Raw genomic sequence first — 23,296 nt, 5'->3', positions numbered from 1 at the left:
GCATCTGAGAGGAACAAGGCAGCCATCTCAGTCTTCGCCACCTCCTGATCCACAAAGGACCAGACATAAGACTCAAGATCCAGGAAATGCTCAGACCACCGAAAAACTGTGTGAGCCACCAGCCCCACACAAATAGCCACCTGGACCCCCAAGGCAGAGACATCAAGATTCTGCTTAAGAAGTGTCTCTAAGGTACGCTCCTCAGAGACCCTAAGGGCAGAAACTGCTCGCAACAGGCACGTTATGCCGCTTACCAATCACTGAGACCACCGCGTCCACCACTGGCGAAAATAAGGTAGCCCGATCCCCCTCCGGGATGGGATCCCAACGAGCCAGGGTGCGCGCAAACAGAAATGGCGCCCACGGCGAAATTCACTGTACCAGCACGATATCCCAAAAAATCCTGATCCACAGGAAAAGAGCGGGAAAACAGGAGAGACCCCTTGAAGCAGAGGGGCCCCCATACCCGGGGTCTCCGGTGGCGCATCGTCAAAAAAGCAGCACCGAGGCGACCTGCTAAATCAGGTCTAAAAGCGCATCCCTCTAAATAAAAAGCGCACCACAGATGCCTCTGCGCTGGAAGACGGGAAACCCGATGCCCCGCTGCCAGCGGCCGTCCCCTCTAGAGGATCCTGGAAGCCCGCCAAAGCGGCCAGGTCCTCAATCATGCCAAAACGCTCCTCCGACCACCAATCCGCAATCCAAGCCCTCCCGCGGGCGCATGGATGAGAGAGGAGGAAGAGGGGAAGCCAAACGAAAAAAAGGAGGCAAAACCACAGGGGGTGTGGAAGGAAAACCACCCTCGAAACCCCCCAGGCGCACGTGGGACCCCCAACTGTCTGCACAAAGAAAGAAATTAAATCAGGGGGAAAAAAACCCCGGGGGTCCCCAGGGACTCTCTGCCCCAGCAGGGGTCCCTGCTGAAACCTGCCCTGTATTTGCAATACAGGGGGAAGGTCACCTGAGGTTGCAGACAAAATGGAGGGGCCAGACAGAGAAAATGGCGAAGTTCCCGCCAAAATTGTTCCCTCCATGGCCTGTAGCAGCTAAGAAGCCTGAACAGTCCCAGCCGCTAAAACAGGCAAGTCGGCATCAGCCGTCAAAAAATCAGCTGAGAGGGAATCCTTTGCAACCCAACCGTTGGTGGTTCGAGGAATCCCTCCGTGGGCGATTGGGGAAGACCAGGCTTCCCCACTGCTCCCAGCCAGACTCGCCAGGCACCATCAGCGGGGAGCTCTGGGCGCCTGCAGCCGCTGCCGACGGAGCTCCACCATCTCACCGGCCAAAACCGCCGAGTTCAGGCTGGCCGCGAGTGCCTCGCGGCTGGACCAAATTGTGTCCCACTCCCCCGGAGAAGGGCACAATTGCTCCATGTGCGACCTAGCTAGAAACAAAGTGCCGGTTAGATGAAAAAATACAGTAAAATACAGTTATCTTAAAGGGAAACAACCCTCCAGACCAGCACTACCTCAGGATTTATTATTTTTTTCACAGAACAGACTCCATAGGCTCTCGAAGCAACATGCCTTGCTTGATTTAGGGGCAAGGCTTACTGCTGAGGCTCCTCTAAAAAAATGTGGGAGGTGGAGGAAGTGGGGGGAGGGACCCCGCTCGAGACCCGACGGGTTTGACACCCACGAGGTCGGACGGACTCCCAAACAGGGCTCGCCCAAGCTCTGTCCGGCCAAAAACAGGGACTAGAAACCCCCTAAACAAATTCCAACAGCCCTACCAAGGGAGATGGGTACAGATCACTCAACACCTGCTGGAGACTGAAATAGACTGATGAGAATAGAGAAGGGGATTATGTACTATCTCACAGTTTTGTTTTCAGTCTCCACCTGCTGGTCATGATTGGATATATACCCCATTCGTAAAGATTAACTTCTATTGGTCTGGAGAGTGCTAAAGAAATTAGGCTCCCTCTAACACTGCCCTGTCAAAGCCACTGTCATCAATCCAGACATCAATTTTATAGCGCCTAACAAAGGAATGTAACATGGACCATGTGGCTGCCCTACAGATGTCTTCCTAGGCCATTGCCTTGGCCTCCATCAAAGAGCTCTTGCTGAATGTGCTCAGAGGCTTTCTAGCACCAGCCTGAAGTTCAGGATATATGCCAACACAACTCTTGCATTAATTCAGTGCCCAATGGAAGAGTGGCACTGCGTTCCCCTCATGAGGACCACTGAAGACAACAAATAGCCAATCTGACTTCTAAAAAGCACTGGTAACCTCCAAGTACCAGATTAGGGCCCTACAAATGTCCAGTTCGTGAGGCACTTCTGTTGAATCCTCCTTAGTTCTTCCAACACTGGAAGGAAGACAGACTGATTCAAGTTAAACAGTGAGACTACCTGAGGCAAAAATGAAGGTGCCACACCAGTGGAAACAGAGTCTGCTGAAAAAAATACTTAGGGATCCCTGACGGATAGTTTGTGAAGCACTTGCACTGAACCTTCTCTTCTCAAAATATATCAGGAGAGAGACAGACCGATTCAACTGAAATGGCAAGACAGTTTTAGGAAAAGCAGCATTATATGAGAGGAAACCAAGTCTACTGAAAGACACAGATGGGTTATGTTTACTGGAAGCTTCACTACCATTACTAATGACTGGGGAGTCAATTCAGAGCGGTTTGCATGAGCTTCAGTAAAGGTGTTACAATACATGAGTTAAATATATGTGTATCTTACCTAGATATTCCATCTATGTACATATAGTACGAGGGTCATTTCATAAATAATGCACAGGTTGGCAACATTGGGGAGTGGATAATGCAATTGCAGTAAACCTTTTTTCACTTTCACTTCAGAGCTTGAAGCAGCAGGACACGTGTGCTTAGGAGCTCTGTAGTGTACATAGTGTGGCTGTGACAAGTGTGGGAAACGGAGGCTGCAGGTGTCTCGGGTACGGTGTCTGTTGACGATCAGAGACACCTGGACAATGCAACTGTGCTGAAACAAAGATTCTACATTGAAGGTCAGGCATTCCTGAATCGCATTGTTGCTATTGATGAAACGTGGGTCAGATACTTTCAGCCGGAACTGAAATCACAGTCCAACAAGTGGAGAGCTCCATCTTCCCCACAACCAAAAAAATTTCAATGAGCTCAATCAAAAGTCAAACAAATGTAATGGGAATAAACTTATGTATCTGAATATACTAAGAAAATTCAAGTGATGTATTTAATCTTAAATGTTTTATTAATTGTACATTTGATGTAAGTTTTAAAAATGAATAAAGAATTATAAAAAAAAAAAAAAAAGAAGTCGAACAAGTGATGATTTTTGCTTAAGATTAAGAAGGCATCATCATCACAGACAAAGTTCCATGTGGAAGAAGTGTCACAGCAGTGTATTATCGTGATTTTTTGCAAAAAAATGCACAAAACCCGACCTCAGTTGCTCTTGGCTGGGCCACTCATTCTTCATGACAACGTTCGCCCGCACATAGGGAATGTCGTCATTGAAAAACTATGCAAATACGGCTGGGAGGTGTTACCTCATGTTCCTTACAGTCCAGACTTGAGTCCACCAGACTTTGACCTTTCTCCAAAGTTGAAACAACCTATGCGTGGACATCATTTTGCATCTCTGGAAGAGCTTTCTGCTGCCGTTACCCGAGCCATTCGGCAACTGAACAAAAACAGTGTCTTGGATGGAATAATGAAGCTTCCTGGACGTTGGGATTTGGTCATTGCAAAGCAGGGAGACTATATTGAAGGATTATAAAGAAATACTTGAAAAAAAAAAACGTAAATTTAAAAAAAAGTGTGCAATATTTATGAAATGACCCTCGTATTCAATCTATGTACATATAGTATTATTATAGTTTCTGTATGTCATATATTAATCTTTCTTTGTATTAATCGTGAATTCACCTTTTCGTGTTCCTGCTGTTTCCTCCATGTTACTATTCCCCCTAATTGTTTCTTTATTTGCTAAAATAGAGCAAGAAAAAACATTATTTACAATGTCCAATGTGACACGGACAAGAGGACATGGACTGAAGCTAAGGGGGGACAAGTTCAGAACAAATATTAGGAAGTTCTGCTTCACGCAACGAGTGGTGGACACCTGGAAAGCTCTCCCTGAAGAGGTAATTGCGGAATCCAGGATTTAAGGATAAGTTAAATGTACATCTCCTTATGAGAGGCATAAAGTGACATGAGTAAGGGTAAGCTAGATGCACATCTCCTTATGAGAAGCTCAGAGTGACATGGGGACTAAAACTATGCCAGGGAACTTCTTATGTTCTTATGAAGAGTATTGTCTTTATTCCTTTCTTGAACCTTTTGGTGTCCTTTGGCCCGTAACTTTGAAACTTGCCTGGCTGAACAAATAGCCACTAGAAAATCCCATCTTTAAGGAGATATCCTTTATGGACGCCTGCTACAATAGTTCAAAAGGGTGATTAGCTAGCACAAGACTTCTCTGTGGCACCAGCAAGCACAACGGTGGCTGAACTTGCTTGGAGTCTCAGATCATGGACAACATCCACATGAATCGCCAGCAATACCCCTTTTACTTTACCTCTGAAACCTGAAATAGCCACCACTTGCACCTTGAGAGATTTAAGAGCTGACCCCTGACCATATAGTAACATAGTAGTTGACAGCAGATACAGACCATCCAATCTGCCCAACCTTACCCTCTCTAAATTACTAATTTAATTTACATTTTCCTTCTTCTTAGCTCTTTCTGGGCCAGAACCAAAAGCTCTGCCCGGTATTGTGTTTAAGTTCCATCTACTGAAGTCTCTATCAAAGCTCACTCCAGCCCATCTAAACCATCACAGCCGTCGAAGCCCTCCCAAGCCCATCCTCAACCAAACGGCCATATATGGACACAGACCAAGTTCTTCAATATATCCCATTATTTTCTGATTCTAGATCCTCTGTGTTCATCCCACACTTTTTTGAACTCCATCACTGTTTTCCTTTCCACCACCTCTCCCGGGAGCGCATTCCAGGCATCCACCACCCTCTCCCTAAAGAAGAACTTCCTTACATTGCTCTTGAGTCTACCACCCCTCAACCTCAAATTATGTCCTCTGGTTTTACCATTTTCCTTTCTCTGGGAAAGATTTTGTTCTATGTTATTTGAACATCTGAATCATAACTCCACTGGATTGCGGCCCTCGAGGAGGGACTTTGACACCCCTGCTCTAGGGAATACATATTCAGGGCTTCCAGTCTCACCTCATACGTCTTTTGGCGCAAAGCTCCCACCATTTTCGTCACCCTTCTCTGAACCGCTTCTTCTTATATGCTTTTGCCAGATATAGTCTCCAAAATTGAACACAATACTCCAAGTGGGGCCTCACCAACAACCTGTACTAGTGATCTGGATTGGCCACCGTGAGAACGGGCTACTGGGCTTGATAGACCATTCGTCTTACTTTCTTATGTAAATAGGGTCTTCTACAAAGGAGGAGGATTAAAAAAAGGCTGTCCTGTATAAAAAGAAATCTCTGTGGCTGGTAGCTAGGATGTATCTAAACAGACTGAATGGCCCTTTCCTGCTGTTATCTACTTTCAATGCTGAAAACCTCAGAGAAGTCCAACAAAATGTAGAGATTTAGAAGACAAGCAATAATGAAAGAAAGAAAAATAGCAAAAGGCGGCAGTGCAAAGCAAAACTGACAAAAGGAAAATGAGACTAAAATGAAATTCAAGAAGAATAAGAAATGAAGAAAGAAAATCAGTGGGATATAAGACAGACTAAGACAACTAGTCTTTAAAGAAGAAAATTTACGTAGAAATTATTTACCCCCGAATTAGCGCATGCTAAATGCTAATGCGTCCATAGACTAACATGCACGTGCTAATATGTCATGGGCCGTATTGAGGTAGAAGAGGATATCTTCTTTCTTAAAGGACCTTCAGCGACAAGAGGACATCCATTGAAACTCAGGGGTGAGAGATTTCATAGTGACACCAGGAAGTATTTCTTCACCAAAAGGGTGGTCGACAATTGGAATAGCCTTCCAGTTCAGGTAATTGAGGCCAGCAGCGTGCTGGATTTTAAGAGAAAATGGGATAGGCATGTGGGATCCCTTCAAGAAAGAAATTAGGGGGTGGGTTAGTAGAGGGGGCAGACTTGTTGGGCCGTGGCCCATTTCTGCCGTCATGTTCTATGTTTCTATGTAATTCGATTAGAGTGTGCTAATCAGTTAGCACACCTTAGTAAAAGAGGGCCTTAGTGTATCAAAAAAATCCTTTACAAAATTTTTTTTTCCATAAATAGGGCTTGTCAGGTTGTGAATGACATCTTTATTTGCTGTCGTCTTAATTATTTCTTTCAGACTACTGTTATTCCTAGATGTGCAGATCTAGTCTCTCATTGTTGGAATCCATCTACATAAGACACTGGTGGAATATAAGACCTAGCGTAATGTAATTAGAGCCCAACCAAATTTCAGGTTCAGTTACAGTGCTGAAACCGGACCAAAATCAGTTTTCTGCCTGGTTTCGGTTTCGGCAAAAGGCTATGGCCATGGTTTTGGTTTCGGCACCAACTGACCATGTGTTTTCAGTGAAAGCTAGAAATTTGTGCTTTGTCCTGTTTGTCTCCCTCCCTCCCCCCTCTCCAAACAGGAGTTGCCTTCCCTGTAGGAATGCGACACAGCAAACACACACACGTGCAGTCTTAAAGTCGGGATGGAGGCACTCCCTAATGGATGGTCTCTCACCCTTTTATTGAGAATCTTGCCTCCCTTAATTACATGGCTAATGCTTTACAAGGTTACTATTTCATCATGCATTTACAGTGAGGATTATACCAAGGTAATTCCTTGTTTACATATTTCATGTGATTCTCAAAGTTACTATCTCATGTGACATCTGAATACATCATAACAGTTACAATAAAGATTCCCAATGTGTACACTTCTAATATATCTGACATCTTACTATAGCATGTGACAGTCCAAAGGTTATAATGCATGCTCCTTAAGCTCTCTTGATTAGCCTTAAACTCAGGGCCTGATTGATGTCCATATAAGGGATGCTTAAACAAGATAAGAGATAAGATAAGGGTAAACCTGTGTCAGATTAATATGTGACAAGAGTCTTGTGACAAAAAGATAGGGGGGAATGCCTCAGCATTCGGTCTCAAGATGCAAACCTTTTCCTTTGCTTTGTCGACGTGACAAGAGGGAAAGAGAAAGGATTCATACTTCTACACAGGGCCTCAAAGCCTTACACAGGAACTAGATCCGTACACAGGGCCTAGATCAGTGTGCTGACCTGGCCTGGTTCAGAACTGCCTGTGTGCTGACCTTGCCTGTGTTCTGATGCCCTGGATCAGAACTTATCGGATCTCTATCCCTACACTTCCCCTCTCAGGCCTATCTTACAATCCCTGGCAGTCTAGGGGTGTAGTCGGGAAAAGCCTGCCCATGCTGGCTCTGCTCTTAAAATGGCTGACATGACCTCTAGTGGCCACAGGAGATCAAGGCAGCTATTTTGAGGATAGAGCTGACATTGGCAAGAGTGACTGGGGATCACTCTTGCCCTGACTACACCACTAGACCACAAGGGATTGTAAGGTAGTCTGGAAGGGGGGAGCTACTCTTTCTTGTGTGTATGTAGAATACAATTGCAAGTAATGGAAGTATGGTCTTGCATAGTAGTTTATATGATAAGAGTGCTCCAAATAAATGATTTTAATTCTAAAGTCTAGAAGGAATTAAAATCCTTAGGAATTAGCCTCTCTGTGGGGATATGACAGCTGTCACTCCAAATGTGGTGTAAAGTCAGCCATTGTAAAAGCACTACAGCTTTTAGTTTTCATTAACTCAGGTCCAAGTGTGCAGAGACTATATTGCTTGGAGGTAAATTATTTTATACATATATACTAGTCTTTAAGCCCATTACATTAACGGGTGCTAGAATAGATGTGTGTGTCTGTCTTTCTTTCTTTCTTTTTCTCTCCTTGGCCGCTTTCTGTCTGTCTGTCTACTAAGCTATTATTTGTTATGACAGGAATTGCCATTCAGCAGATTACATTTAGTTGGAAAAACTGGAATAGATTAAATTACAGTTTTTGGTGGAATTCACTGTGTCATATGTATAAGATGGAAAGAACGTTAGTGTTGCAGAAAGGAAATTTTAATAACTTTCAGGAAGTTTGGAGACAATTAGAGTACTGTAATGAATAAAATATCATTTTTCCCTAGTTGGTATAATTGTACAGGGATGGGGGGTGGGAGGAAGTTTAATTATATATTGATGGGTTGGATTAATAGAAAATAATATATACATGTTATTACGTGTAATAATAGGGTTGGGAAGGAGGGATTTATTTTTATTTTTAATTGTGAAATGAATAATGGTAGATACTCAAGTGATATTGTATAAGTTTAACTGTTATTTTCTGACACACTTGTTGTAAGATAAAAAATGAATAAAGAATATGTCTGTCTGTCTTTCTTTCTTACTGTCCACCACCACCCTTTCCCTGCTCCCCCTGTGCAGTAGCAGCCCTTCTCCTTTCATTTTAAGTCTCCCCCTGTCCAGCAGCACCCCTTCCCTGTTCCCCCTGTCCAGCAGTAGGCCTCCCTTCCTGTTACCTCCCCCCCTGTTCAGTAGCACCTCTTCCTTGCTCCCCCTGTATTGCAGCATCCCTTACCTGCTCCCCCTGTCCAGCATCTGGCTTCCTGGTTGTGCATGTCTGTCCTCCTCTTAAAAGCAGCCTGGTGAGGATCACGGCCGGCTGTAGTGAACCTTGCAGGCCGCTCTCCACATCAGTAGCACGTTCCCTCTGACGCGATCCTGTGTGTCAAATGGAACATGCTACCGAAGTGCAGAGTAGCCTGCGAGGTTCGCTACAGCCGGTCGCAATCCTCAGAAGGCTGTTTAGAAGAGGAGGGCAGTGCTCTCTGGTTGCTGTGGAGAGGTCTGTCGCTGCCTGGAGGAGCTGAAGAGCAGGGAGGCCCGCGCTTTACAGATTCTCTGCTGGCCACTGGCAATGCTAAGTGCGCACGTGCACTCCTGCCAGCCACGGACCTACAGATCATGGATCACGCAGGTAGGAGTGCGCGTTTTATTATTATAGATATATATATTCTGGCTTGGATACTATTTGGGTGATTGTAAAGAATTTCCAGGATCTGTTGGGTATGATGAAGATGCTGAGTTTTAATTATAGTGTTAGTAGGGAAATGATATTACAATGAAATGAGGTTTATAAATTAGAAAATAATTTGACAAACGTATTGCTCTTGATTGTAATTTTTTAGAGCATACACTCCTTTCGTTCAGTGGGTTGTATGTTTGTTTTTTATTATGGATAGTACATCAGGCTGGTTACTGGCATAATGTCCACAGTGTAGGCCAGTGTCTGGACTCCTTACCCTAATTTAGTAAGACTCTACATCATGCTGGTTCTTTAAATGAAGATAAAATGGGAAATATCTCAAAGCTACTTTCTCTTTATATTTATGCACAGTTTGAAGTGGAGTACTTAAGAGTATGTGACACCCTCGGCCGATCCCTTTTTATATTTGGGGGGAGGTTAAAAAATGATCAGAGGAACACTCCCTAGGAGCTACATCCAGAGCGAACCACCCCTCCTCCCCTTGGTACGCCACTGCCTGAGGAAAGGGATTTTGCTCTCCAAAGGTTAGTAAAAAAATAATTAAAATAAGTTCAATAAAAAGATTATCTTATCTCCATTTTTTATTTATAAATGTATATCAATATAGCTACAATACTACTTCATTCTAAATCAACAAAGAGAAAATCTTTTTTCAACCTTTTGTCATCTCTGGTTTCTGCTTTCCCCTTCACTCTCCATTCCAGCATCCACCCTCTTTCTCTGTCCCTTCCATTTTGCTCTTTCTGTCTCCACTCCCTTCTCCATGTTCTGGCATCTCTCTCTTCTCCTTTCCTTCCCTCCTTTCCACCCCAACTCACCTCATGGTCTGGCATCTGCTTCCCTTCCCCTATGCCCTGGGATCTTTCTCCTCTCTTCTCCTTCCATCTCTCCCTCCCTCTGACATTCCCTTTCCTTCCTTTCCCTCTCTCCCTTTCTTCCCAATGATCTGGCATCTCAGTTTCCTTCCCGTCCCTCCTCCCATGCCCTAGCATTTCTCTCTCTCCTTCCCTTCCATCTCTCCCTATCCCCCCATCTCTCTTTCCCCTCCTTACTTCCTTTCCATCCCCATGGTCTGGCATCTCTTTTGTCTCCTCTTCCTTCCCTGGTCTTCCTTCTCCCTCCCTTTCTCTCCCCAATCAGGTGCAGCATTTCTCTCCCCCTCTGCTTCCCTCCCCTCCCTCTCTTTGTCACCTTCCAGTCAGCAGTGCAACGTTCACAATTTGCTGCTTTTGCCAGCATCAGGCTTTTCTCTCTGTCAAGTCCCATTTATTTCCTGTTTCCATGATAGGATCCGGCAGAGAGGAAGGCTCGATGTCAGCAAGAGCAGCAAATTGTGAACGCTGCAGCTACTGGAAAGAAGTTCTTCACACTGGCACCGGCCCTTGAAGTCATCATCAGAGCACCTCCTGATGGGTAGCACCCAGGTGAACTGCTCTCCTTCCCCCCATCCCCATCCCCTTGGTATGATACCCACAGTTTGGGTAAGCATAAAAAGCTGATAAGGATATTTAATGCTATCTATATTGACTTAGGAACCTAAACATGCCAGACTTGTTGAGAAGCCCTTGTTAAAATGGCTCTCCCAGTTGTCAGCCTGTGCTTGCAGTGCCTGAGAATAATGTCCTGTGGGTTTAGCAGAGGGTTGTAGATTGCAAGCTCTGACAATCCCCAGTGGGTCTCATTGGTTCAAATTCACACAACCAAACTTTAGTTTTCAATTTCAGCCAAAAACAGAAAATAAGTTTCAGCTGTAATTTTGGTTTCAGCCAAAATTGAAGAAAGCTGTTTTGGTCGGCCTCTAAATATAATGTAATCAAATTCCACATAGTGTAGGCAAGCCTGAAAATCTTTATCTTGCTAATTTCCACCTCTCAGACACCTGATCTAATTGTGCTCACCACACACAGGACCCTACAGTCTTACCTTGAATGGTATCATCTTTTGGCACCTCCGTTTCATTGTCATCATTTAAGCAGTAAACAGTTTCCTTCTGGACATCTTCCTTCCTCTGGGTTTTGGCATCCACAATGCTCCAGCTCTTCTTCACATTCTCCTCCGTGACCTTGGAGCCAAATAAAAGACAGAGGACTATTTAAGGACTGGGCCATCATAATTTCTCTCCTCTGGTCAAGGACGGGAATAGCTTTTTCCATTAAAGCCACTTAACAGAAAAAAACAGTCTTAAATTCATTTCTTTAAGTTTCCGAGCTTCCTTTACTTTTCTCATTCCTATATTTCTTTCTCAGTTTCAGAGCTGCATCCTTCTGTATTACTCCAGAGCTGGATGCAATTTACCTGGCTGCATGGTCCACGATAGGTAGCAGGTACAACCTATCCTCAAGCTTTCTTGGTAACTTTATTCAAAGAAGGAACAAAGCTCAACGACTTACTGCCTTGTAGCCCACAATCTTGATAGACAGATTTGAACCTATGGTTAGTAAACATGGCCAAGGCATGGGTCTCCTTTCAATCTTCTTAAAGATGGATAGCTGATCCAAGCTTTCCCTAATGGAGAAAAAGACAAGAAGCTGAGAAAGCCTCAGGAAGTGGGTGATCCAAATGGGGACATATTTCAAGTTATGCTCTAGGGAATGGGAACATGTAGTAATAGAATATAGCCTGACCCCTATCTCTCAGAAACCAAAGGGAATATCCCAGCCTATTTTGCTGTTTTTTTTTGGGGGGGGGATTAAGGTCTCCAGCAACAGGTTGTGTTTCCTGCTGTGCTTTCTCCAATGGCAAACTATTTTTATACGTATGTGAGGTCATATGGATAATTGCTATGACTTTCAATAATAAAAATAAGTCTAACCCGACTCAACATTGCCTTATAGAACTGAGATGTTCCATGTGTTCCTGCTCTTTGACCTACAGATCAGGTGCATCTAATTCAAACTGTCTTATGCTGTCAGTTACTGCATGGTGAGAACGGATTGCCCATGATGCCATGAGACAATGACATCATAAGAACAAAAGAATAGCCATACTGGGTCAGACCAATGGTTCATCTTGCCCAGTGGCCAATCCAGATCACAAGTACCTGGCAGACACCCAAAGAGTATCAACATTCCAGAGCTGCGATTGTGATGTCCACCAATGCCTAAGAGCCAGCCTCAGCAGTAATGTCACAATGGTTTGACTGTCCTATACTTGGCTCACATAACAATCAGCGTATGAATGGGCCCAGGCACTGACCCTCGAGCCTTGCATTGAAGAATACCGGTGTAGAAGGGCTGAGGTCAAGATAGACACTAAAGAATGACACGGGATGGTTTCCTGCGGTACTGGGACAGGACCTAAAGTCCATCAAGTCCAGCATCCTGTTCCCAACAGTAGCCAACCCAGGTCACAAATACTTGGCAGAAACCCAAAGAGTAGCAACATTCCAGAGCTGAAATTGTGATGTCATAATGCCTCATTCTACCAATGCCTAAGAGCCAACCCCATCAGTGATGTCACAATGGCTTGATTGTCCTATACTTGATGCATCAAATATATAATGCTGTAATACTTATTATTTTTACTATTTTTAAAAATATTTTTCTTATGCTTTCTTAATACTCTATAATATCCACAACCTAAGTGAAAGACTCTTTACAATGTGCTCAATGCTCCTCCTCCCAGGTCATTAGCAAAATGCTGTAACCATGTGTGCGACTGCTGGGAACTATCATCGCACATGTGTGTTCCCACCTATAGATCTACTCAACTTCACAAAACCCCAACTTTAAATTGCTATTTATCTTTAGCATAGATGGTCCACGGTGATGATGTGCAATGAGGATCTGCAGTTCACAGTTTTTTATTTATACAAAAGTGCTCATGCAATATCAGGAAATTATATTATAACCAGTCATTTCATTGCTCTTTTTCTTATTTCTCTGGTTCTCCAACTCCAGCTGAGTTTCGAATTACATCATCATGAAGACCCCATATAAGTTGAACCTTATTTTACTTCAGTTGAATCTGAATTTCCATTGTCAGCAGCACACCGTGCTTGCGTAGTTATACTTAAGAACATAAGAATTGCCGCTGCTAGGTCAGACCAGTGGTCCATCGTGCCCAGCAGTCCGCTCACATGGTGGCCTCTGGTCAAAGACCAGTGCTCTAAATGAGTCCAGCCTCACCTGCGTACATTCTGGTTCAGCAGGAACTTGTCTAACTTTGTCTTGAATCCCTGGAGGGTGTTTTCCCCTATGACAGACTCCGGAAGAGCGTTCCAGATTTCTACCACTCTCTGGGTGAAGAAGAACTTCCTTATGTTCGTACGGAATCTATCCCCTTTCAATTTTAGAGAATGCCCTCTTCTTCTTCTTCTCCTCCCTACCTTGGACAGAGCAAACAACCTCTCCTTTTCCAACAAGTCTATTCACTTCAGTACCTTGAATATTTCAATCATGTCCCCTCTCAATCTCCTCTGTTTGAAGGAGAAGAGGCCGAGTTCTTCTAATCTTTCACTATACGGCAACTCCTCCAGCCCCTTAACCATCTTAGTCACTCTTCTCTGGACCCTTTCAAGTAGTACCGTGTCCTTCTTCATGTACAGCGATCAGTGCTGGATGCAGTACTCCAGGTGAGGGCGCATCATGGTCTGGTACAGCAGCATGATAACCTTCTCCGATCTGTTCGTGATCCCCTTCTTTATCATTCCTAGCATTCTGTTCGCTCTTTTTGCCACCACCGCACATTGCGCGGACGGCTTCATCGACTTGTCGACATAACTCCCAAGTCTCTTTCCTGGGAGGTCTCTCCAAGTACCGCCCCGTACATCCTGTATTTGTGCAGGAGATTTTCATTACCGACATGCATCACTTTACACTTATCCACGTTGAACCTCATCTGCCATGTCGATGCCCATTCCTCAAGCCTGATTATGTCACGTTGCAGATCTTTGCAATCCCCTTGCGTCTCCACTACTCTGAACAACTTTGTATCATCCGCAAATTTAATCATCTCACTCACTGTACCTATGTCCAGATCATTTATAAAAATGTTGATGAGCACGGGTCCAAGCACCAATCCCTGCAGCACCCCACTGCTGACGCTCTTCCAGTCCTATACTTGACGCTTTTCCAGTCCTATACTTGACTCACATAAGAACAGAAGAATAGCCATACTGGGTCAGACCAATGGTTCATATTGCTTAGTATCCTGTTTCCACAGTGGCCAATCTGGACTACAAGTACTTGGCAGAAACCCAAATAGCAGAAAGATTCTATGGTACCAATCCCAGGGAAAGCATGTCTATCTCAAAAGCAGACTATGGCTTTTTCCTCCAGGAACTTTTACAAACCTTTTTTAAACCCATCTACGCTAATTGCTGTTACCACATCCTCTAGAAACAAGTTAAGAGCTTAACTATTCTTAGAATGAAAAAATATTTTTTCCTAATACCGTAATGCAGATTGTTTTTATACAAACTACAGTGGTGTGCAAAAATCTAGAATAATCGGACGTAATACTGTTTGAAGTTTCAGTATATAGTTTTTCATACAACTGTGGATATTATGGAGGAACATCAGACATCACTCCTCTTTCAAATGCAATGAATTTTGTTGGCTATGCATTCATCAATGAGAAGGACAAAAACAGATATTAAAAATTTGCCCGAGTATTATCCTAGACAGCAAAACAAGCTAAGTGGTTCTGACTTAGCAGTCAGAGATCAGGGATACATTCAGAACGCAAGTAGCACATCATCAAAATCTTTCCATTTCTCAGGCCCTAGAGACTTCATCGATGACAGAAGAAAGGATTTTTGCTTTTATCACCCTCTCTGCTCTTAACCGCCCCCAACCTACCCCTTAGAACAAATTCCAAAGGCCCAAGAAGGAGAGATACCACAGTAGCAATTACTTCAAAGGGACTAGGGTTACCAGAAGTCCAGATTTCTCCGGACGGCTTTTCAAAACACAGCACTTTGTCCAGGTTTTGAAAAGCATCCCATAAAAATTGCGTCAGGAAGGGGCATCCGTGCATGCGCGGATGCAATGCGGTAACATCACACGCACGTACATATGATGTGATTGCGTCATGTCCGTGCATGTGTGGATGCCATCTGGGGGCAAGGCTGGGGGGGGGGTCGGAATGGGGTGTGACACAAGCAGAATGGGGTGGGCCTGGGGGCGCGGCCATGGGTCCGGATTTTCCTTCGGGAAAATCTGGTAACCCTGCTAGGGAGGAGTCTATTACCTCATTTTTTATTTTTTTTTTTTAAATACTTTATTTATCATTTTAATACATCCTATATACAAAGATGTTTAAAGAAAAACAGAAATATAGTCTCTTAGTCATAATACAAACCAAGAATCGAAATTTAAACATTCAAAATAAATCATGTAATACAGTCCACAACCTGGAGAGAAAAGACAAGATGAAGTAAAAACCCCTCGGGAAAGGGGAAATATACAAAAGAAAAATAGAAATAAAGAAATAGAGCAGCCTGATCTTATCCTATCCAAAACAAATCAACCGCATTATTAACCTTTATCATTCGGACTGTGTAGAGATACCTTTACCTTCAAGGAAAACACCTAATTGGGCAGGTTCAAAGAAAATATATTTACTTCCCTGATAGGAAACAAAACATTTGCAAGGAAATCGCAACTGAAAACTTGCCCCCAAAGCAATCACCTTTGATCTATATAGCAGAAATTCTTTCCTCCTAGATTGTGTCCACCTCGAAACATCAGGAAATATATATACCCTTTCTCCCAAATAAGTAATCTGCTTTAAATTAAAATATAATTTAAGCAACATCTCTTTGTCTTGAAGAAATACCAACGAGACCAATAAAGTTGCTCTTCCCTGAGTTTCAATATCAGAAGACTGCAGTATAGCGGAAACATCTAATTGAGCATTTTCATCCACTAAAGCTTTTTCTTTCTGCACTTGTTTTAAGTAATAAATTCTTTGTATCGGAGGAAGACTTACTTCAGGTACATTTAGAACATTCAACATAAAGTTCTTAAACAGTTCCTGAGGAGACATAAACTTGGCAACTGGAAAATTAAGAATCCTCAAATTTAAATTCTTTTGCTGGTTCTCCAGGTTTTCAATCTTCCTCAAAATCATCATTTTATCTGTTGTTTGTTTAGAAATTAAATTCTTAGTCTCTGTTGTTTCTTTATCTAATTTTTTTAAGTCCACTTGGTGTTGCTGGGTAATAGTTTCTAAGGAGCTTATCCTGGAAGTAGAATTCTGAGTTGTAGTAAGAAAATTGGAACATACCAGGTGCAAATTCTCTATCGCAGTCCAGATAGAATCCAGGGTAACAGCCTGTGGTTTCACCAACGGTCCGAGGAGGGGGATACCGGCCGGCTTTAGTACGGCTCCTGCTCCTGCGATGGAATTCTGGACTCCTACAACCTCCCCGACGCTGGTTACCAACGGCTCCTCTCCCCCAGAACGCTGACTCTCCGACATCGGAGTCAGCGTGTCTGCTGTATGTTTCACTTCCGGGTTCACTTCGGAGAGTGAATGAGCCTCCCCCCACACTCCGGGGGAGCCCTCTTGCCAATTCCTCTGCAACGAAGATTCTCCTGGGATGGGAGGGGTATGCGGTCCTCGTGGGCTCAGCGAGAGAGACATCTCGCCGTCCAAGCTGTGGAGTTCCCTCTCCACAGCAGCGGAGGCGCCCGACATGGAAGGAGGAACTGTGAATGCTGTTATCACAGTTTGCCTCGGCGTCGAGAAGCCCGAGGTAGGTAGAGGGATACCCCTCGTTTTTCCTCTTCTTTTAGGCATTGAAATATATCGTTGAAATCGAAATGAAGAAAATTTTCTCCCAGAAGAGGGAAGTGCTCCTCTCAGCGTCCTGCTCCAAACGCCATCTAGTCCTTTCTCCTCCATTTATTTTTTTTTTTTTATTATTATTTTTTTTTTTAATTCTTTATTCATTTTTGCATATTACAACAAGTGTATTAGATAAAATCATATGAACTTATAAATACACACTTGATTAACTCTCATATAACACATTAAATATAACATTTCATTACATATTTATATTCTAACTAGTCTTTAAGCCCGTTACATTAACGGGTGCTAGAACATATGTGTGTGTGTCTGTCTTTTTTTCTCTCTCTCTCCTTAGCCGCTTTCTTTCTTTCTGCCTTTCTTTTTCCTTGGCTGTCCATCACCACCCCTTGCCTGCTCCCCCTGTCCATTTTCCCTTCCTTTTACCTCCACTGTGTCCACCACCACCCCTTCACTGCTCTCCTTATGCAGCAGCAGCCCTTCTCCCTTTGTTTTACCTCCCCCCCTGTCCAGCAGCACCTCTTTCCTTCTCCCCCTGTCCAACATTAGTCCTCCGTTCTTTTTTCTTCACCTCCCCTGTCCATCAGCATCTCTTTCCTTCTCCCCCTGTCCAGCAGTAGGCATCCCTTCCTTTTTTATCCTCCCTCCTCCTTCTTATCCCTATGATACTCTTACCTTGCTCTGCCCCTGATCAGAGGTTCCCGACAGCTACCCAGTTGTACCCATTGGAAAAGTTCCCACTGCCGCATCCCGCACCCCTCCTGACGCGGCTCCCGCTGTTCTTTCTGTCTGTCTCTGTCCCTGGCCCCCTTTGCCTGTCTGTCTTTCTGTGTATCTCCCTGACCCTGTGTCTTTATTCTTTCCTTTCTGTCGCCCTTCCTCCCTCTGTCTGTCTGTCCAAAGCAGCATTCCATCCCCCACACCAGTTCCCTGTGCACCTGCCCCTGTGTCTTTCTTATTTTCTTTGTGTTTCCCTTCCTCTCTCTGCCTATCCAAAGCAGCATTCCATCCCCCTCCATTTCCCTCCCCCCACACCAGTTCCCTGAGCACCTGCCCCTGTGTATTTCTTATTTTCTTTGTGTTTCCCTTCCTCTCTCTGTCTGTCTGTCCGTCCAAAGCAGCATTCCCTTCCCCTCCATTTCCCTCCCCCCCCCCACCATTTCCCTGTGCAGCAGCATTAGCGTTTCCTCTACCCCCCCTGTCCCTTCCCCTTCCCCTTCCCCTTCCCGCGGGCCGGACTATAAAGGTGGTGATTCCAGCAGCGCTTTTATCAGTCTCCACACGCTGCTTCGGGCCCTTCTGCCCTGATTTACTCTGGCACGTCCCTGATGACATCATCAGAGACGCGGCAGAGCAAATCAGGGTAGTAGAAGGGCCCGAAGCAGCGTGTGGAGACTGATGTACACGCTGCTGGAATCGCCATTCGGGCCCGCGGGAAGAGAAGGGGGTGGGCGGCAAAGGAGAAACGGAGATCGGCGGCGGCGACAGGAGAAACGGAGAACGTCGTCTGGCTGCGGTCCGGCTTGTGGAGGCGATCGGGTGGTGACGTATTCGCGCGCATGCGCACTCCTTCGGCCACAGACCTACAGCGCACGGAACACGCAAATAGGACTGCGCATGCGCGAGTTAGCCTTTTATTATATAGGATATCTTGAATATTATGTAATACACCTAATATCTAAACAATTATTATTAAATAGAAACTCTCCCCTCCCATCCCCTCCTGTAACAGTATTTCATATAATACAGTGAGACTATTAACATATTCATATGCGTTATGACATAAATAAAAATAATACCCACCCTTTTCCCTTCTATCAAATATCTTACCTTGGGAAACTGTTATCATTCATTACAAAAGTCTGTTAATGGTCTCCAAATTTTCTGAAATTTACCAAAATATCCTTTTTGTGTTGCTATTGTACGTTCCATTTTATATATATATGGCATACAGAATTCCACCAAAAGTTATAATTTAATCTGTCATAATTTTTCCAATTGTATGTTATTTGTTGAATTGCTACTCCAGTCAAAATAAATAAAAGTTTGTTGTTATTTGACAAAATTTGGCTCTTTGCTCTCATGGCTATTACCTCATTAATGTCATTTTAGAAAGCAACTTAAAACATATTTATTTCAAAAGGCAGATTGACCAATCTGCTTGATTGCCTGTTTTTTTTTTTTTAAACATTTTTTATTGATTTTTTCTTCATATAACAAGTGTGTCATAAAGATTCATACAGTTACTTTAAGTATACACTTGATATCGCCATAACATATTGTACATATAACATATCTTATATAATCCTTAATATAATTTTAGACATCATATAAAAATTTAATAATTTTATCAAATATTATTCAATTATGAATCCCTTTCCCTCCCCTTAATTTGTTAGTTTCACACAATATAAACTATTATGATAATTTATTTATACTTTATGATAAAGAGAATAAACCTACCCCCCCCCCCTCCTTTATCAAGTATCTTATTATGGGAAAAATTATATCAATCCTTACAAAAATCTGTTAATGCCTCTTTCAAAGATTTGGTTATCATAATTATATATAATTTTTACTTATCTTTAATATTTATAGCTTTCTTTTGATTTTGTGATTATTTTGTACAGTATTTTGTTTAGATTAGTTTAGATTAATAGGGGATATAAAAGTAACATAGTAGATGACGGCAGATAAAGACCCGAATGGTCCATCCAGTCTGCCCAACTTGATTCAATTTAAATTTTTTAAATTTTTTCTTCTTAGCTATTTCTGGGCAAGAATCCAAAGCTTTACCCGGTACTGTGCTTGGGTTCCAACTGCCAAAATCTCTGTTAAGACTTACTCCAGCCCATCTACACCCTCCCAGCCATTGAAGCCTCCCCAGCCCTTCCTCCACCAAACGGCCATACACAGACACAGACCATGCAAGTCTGCCCAGTACTGGCCTTAGTTCAATATTTACTATTATTTTCTGATTCTAGATCCTTTGTGTTTATCCCACGCTTCTTTGAACTCAGTCACAGTTTTACTCTCCACCACCTCTCTCTCTCTTTCTCTCTCTTTTTCTCTCTTTTTTTCTCTCGTTCTCTCTCTTTCTTTCTTTGTCTTTCTCTCTCTTTCTTTATTTTTCTCTCTTTCTTTCTCTCACTCTCTCTTTCCTTGTCTTTCTCTCTCTTTGTCTTTCTCTCTCGTTTTCTTTTTCTCTCTCATAGTAACATATAGTAGATGACGGCAGATAAAGACCCAAATGGGCCATCCAGTCTGCCCAACTTGATTCAATTTAAATTTTTTTAAATTTTTTCTTCTTAGCTATTTCTGGGCAAGAATCCAAAGCTCTACCTGGTACTGTGCTTGGGTTCCAACTGCTGAAATCTCTGTTAAGACTTACTCCAGCCCATCTACACCCTCCCAGCCATTGAAGCCCTCCCCTGCCCATCCTCCACCAAGTAATAAGTAAATCAATTACTTGAATGTGTAAACTTCATCCAGTCCTCCTTCTTCATCCAGAGTCGTCATGACCTTTTTCACCATCTGGATCCCATCTCTCTGTTGCCCCGTCAGACCCTTTTCAGGAAGGCAACCTTTGGGTCTATCTGTGTAGGACCAATCACCACTGCCACCATTCTGCTCCCCGCTTCCTCCTTCGTCACCATCACTGTCCAGTGGAAAAGGCAAGCTAGGGAAATAAGCAAAGCATCACTCCTCAACTTACATCATTCCAGACTTTAAAGAGAATTTAAACTACAACTGAAATGCATCTTAAAAGCCATTCGTTTCCAGAAAGATCAAGAGTGCTGGACTCTTTCAGAACAGGCTGCGGTTCGGTTTGGCTCGGATTCAGCTTCTGTTGATCAGCTGAAAGAAGCCTCCGTGCTTGTGACACTCTTCTCTCAAACACAATTACAATAGCCAGGATTTGGTTGAAATAATGTTACTGCAACGGGAAGCCCGGTGGATTTTCCAGCTCAATACTGTCAAACCGTTTGGCTTAAACAGCAACATAGGTTGGCATTCTTTTTTCTAATCTCCACATTTTGTGAAACAATTGTGAAGAATAAAGTTTGTTTCATCCATGACGTCATTTTTAGTCAGTACAAACACATATGTGTGGCGTTCTAAAAATCACCGGCGCCATTTTTTGAAATGCAGGAGAGTTAATACCGAATGCAGTGAGTACTACTTCGATTAAGTTTTGTTAACAACTGTGCTTTTGGATGTATTTAAATGTTTAAAATACATTTTTTTCATCATTTATCTCTTCTGTTTTGCAGTTGTTCAAAAAAGTCCCCCCAACGAAGCCAAACATTTTGGCGAAACGGATCCCTTCGGGCTCTTATCCACATTTTAAGATAAGTGCACTCCTTTTTGCTGATTATTATTAATATTAAAGAGTCTAAATATCACTGATATTTAAAATTTTTTCAATCAGCTACAAGATGTTTTTGTAGACCGATGATAGAGAACCTGTCCTGCTATAAACCACATTGTGAATTTCATATTCTACGTGGAGCAGGCTTCTGAGGTCTTTTCCTCTTTACAGTTGTGTGCAGAATCTGTATATTAGATTGAAATAATGTTTAGCCAAATCAAAATTGCTATTCAAGAACTCAGTGCCAGGAGCATGGCTTGCAGCTCCTCACCCAATTTCTGCTAGGAGAAACAGTACTTTTTCCTTAGAAAGTTCCTCACTTTTGATGGCGTTCAGCACTTTTGCCAGCAATTGCTCCATCTAAAGCAGTGATTCCCAACCCTGTCCTGTCAGTCGGGTTTTCATGATAGCCCTAATGAATATGCATGAGAGAGATCTGCATGCAATGGAGGTGGCAGGCATGCAAATCTGCCCCATGCATATTCATTAGGGCTATCACAAAAACCTTGACTGGCTGGTGGACAGGGTTGGAGAGCATTGATCTAAGGCAGGGGTGTCCAATGTCGGTCCTCGAGGGCCGCAGTCCAGTCGGGTTTTCAGGATTTCCCCAATGAATATGCATGAGATCTATTTGCATGCACTGCTTTCAATGCATATTCATTGGGGAAATCCTGAAAACCCGGCTGGATTGCGGCCCTCGAGGACCGACATTGGACACCCCTGATCTAAGGCAGACTTCAGGCTAGCAGTACTCTACAGCACTGCAGTGTTTCTCAACTCGGTCCTGGATTCCCCCTTGCCAGTCAGGTTTTCAGGGTACCCACAATGAATATGCATGAAAGAAATCTGCGTATAATGGAGGCAGTGTATGCAAATCGAATTTATGCAACTTCAATGTGGCTATTCTGAAAACCTGATTGGCAAGGGGGAATCCAGGACCGAGTTGAGAAACACTGCTCTGCAGTTAACAAGCTCAAAGTGTTCCTTTCAGATCTCTGGAAAACATTATTCACAATCCAGGTGATTTTCAGCTGGTGCCAGACAACATGCTGTTTGCCCAATGCCGGCGCTCAGTCTGGATATTCAATGACAGGCCATTTCATGCGACTGGCATTGAACATCCAGGGCTTATTTTGGCCGGCTCTAATTTAACCAGCCAAGAGAATTTTTTTTTTTTTTTTAATTCTTTATTCCTTTTTAATCATTCAACAAGTGTACAAGAAAAATCCTAAATAGTCTCAGAAACAACACTTGATAAATCCATCAAGACAATAACAATTGTATATATATATATATATATATATATATATATATATATAAGCCCATAAACCACCCTCCCTCCCAAAACTATTTTGCTTAATTCAAGAGAATATTAAGCACTGCCGGTTAAGTTATTAGTCAAACAATTTTTGATTCATGAGAATAATAAGCAGACGAACAGCATACAAAAAGCACAACAACGATAACAGAATCCAAAAAAGGAACAATCATAATATCATCAAATAATTTTCCAATGGAACAACTACAATATCTCCCACCCCCCAAAAGCAATAAAAAAAATCCCCCCTCACACCCCCCCTCATATCAACAATACATCAATACTGGAGCAATGCTGGAATTAGCCAAGGCCCTGGTTTCCGATAGAACCCCCAGCCCTCGGAGGAGGAAAACGAGAGGCACAGAACCCCTAGACTGCCAGTTAAGTTAATAGCAGCCAAAGACAGGAGTGCTATTTAAAGGAGCCCGATTTGATCACTCAACTTATGTGACTAGCACTGAAAATTTGCGACAGAGCCAGTTAGCGGCTAGTCTCCAACTGCAGATATTCAGCGGAGATAACCATAGGGTTACCGGATGTTCAAGAAGACCCAGGCAGGTCCTCGTTTTAGACCAGTGTTTTTCAACCTTTTTATACCTATGGACCGGCAGAAATAAAAGAATTATTCTGTGGAACGGCATCGGTCCATTGACCGGCAGTTGAAGAACACTGGGCTAAGTCGTGGGCCAGACTCCGCCCATCTCTACCCAATCTCCATCCCAGACCCCGTCCCCATAATAGTAC

The 23,296-nt window shown here is 43.2% G+C and overlaps 1 protein-coding gene across 3 annotated transcripts in view; it reads right to left on the bottom strand.

Annotated features, from left to right (window-relative positions):
* Positions 1-23,296, bottom strand: part of XRCC5 (X-ray repair cross complementing 5) — a 168,891-nt gene that overhangs the window by 117,541 nt on the left and 28,054 nt on the right. For all 3 annotated transcript variants that reach the window (XM_033946083.1, XM_033946082.1, XM_033946084.1), the window contains exons 6-8: positions 20,332-20,541; positions 11,495-11,609; positions 11,028-11,166 (exon numbers count right to left, since the gene is read on the bottom strand). In XM_033946083.1, the coding sequence (XP_033801974.1) occupies positions 11,028-11,166; positions 11,495-11,609; positions 20,332-20,541 (464 nt within the window). The remainder of the gene's footprint in view (positions 1-11,027; positions 11,167-11,494; positions 11,610-20,331; positions 20,542-23,296) is intronic.

This window comes from Geotrypetes seraphini, chromosome 5, assembly GCF_902459505.1.
Source record: "Geotrypetes seraphini chromosome 5, aGeoSer1.1, whole genome shotgun sequence".
NCBI classification, from domain to species: domain Eukaryota; kingdom Metazoa; phylum Chordata; class Amphibia; order Gymnophiona; family Dermophiidae; genus Geotrypetes; species Geotrypetes seraphini.
This window is presented reverse-complemented; position numbering and strand designations above follow the sequence as displayed.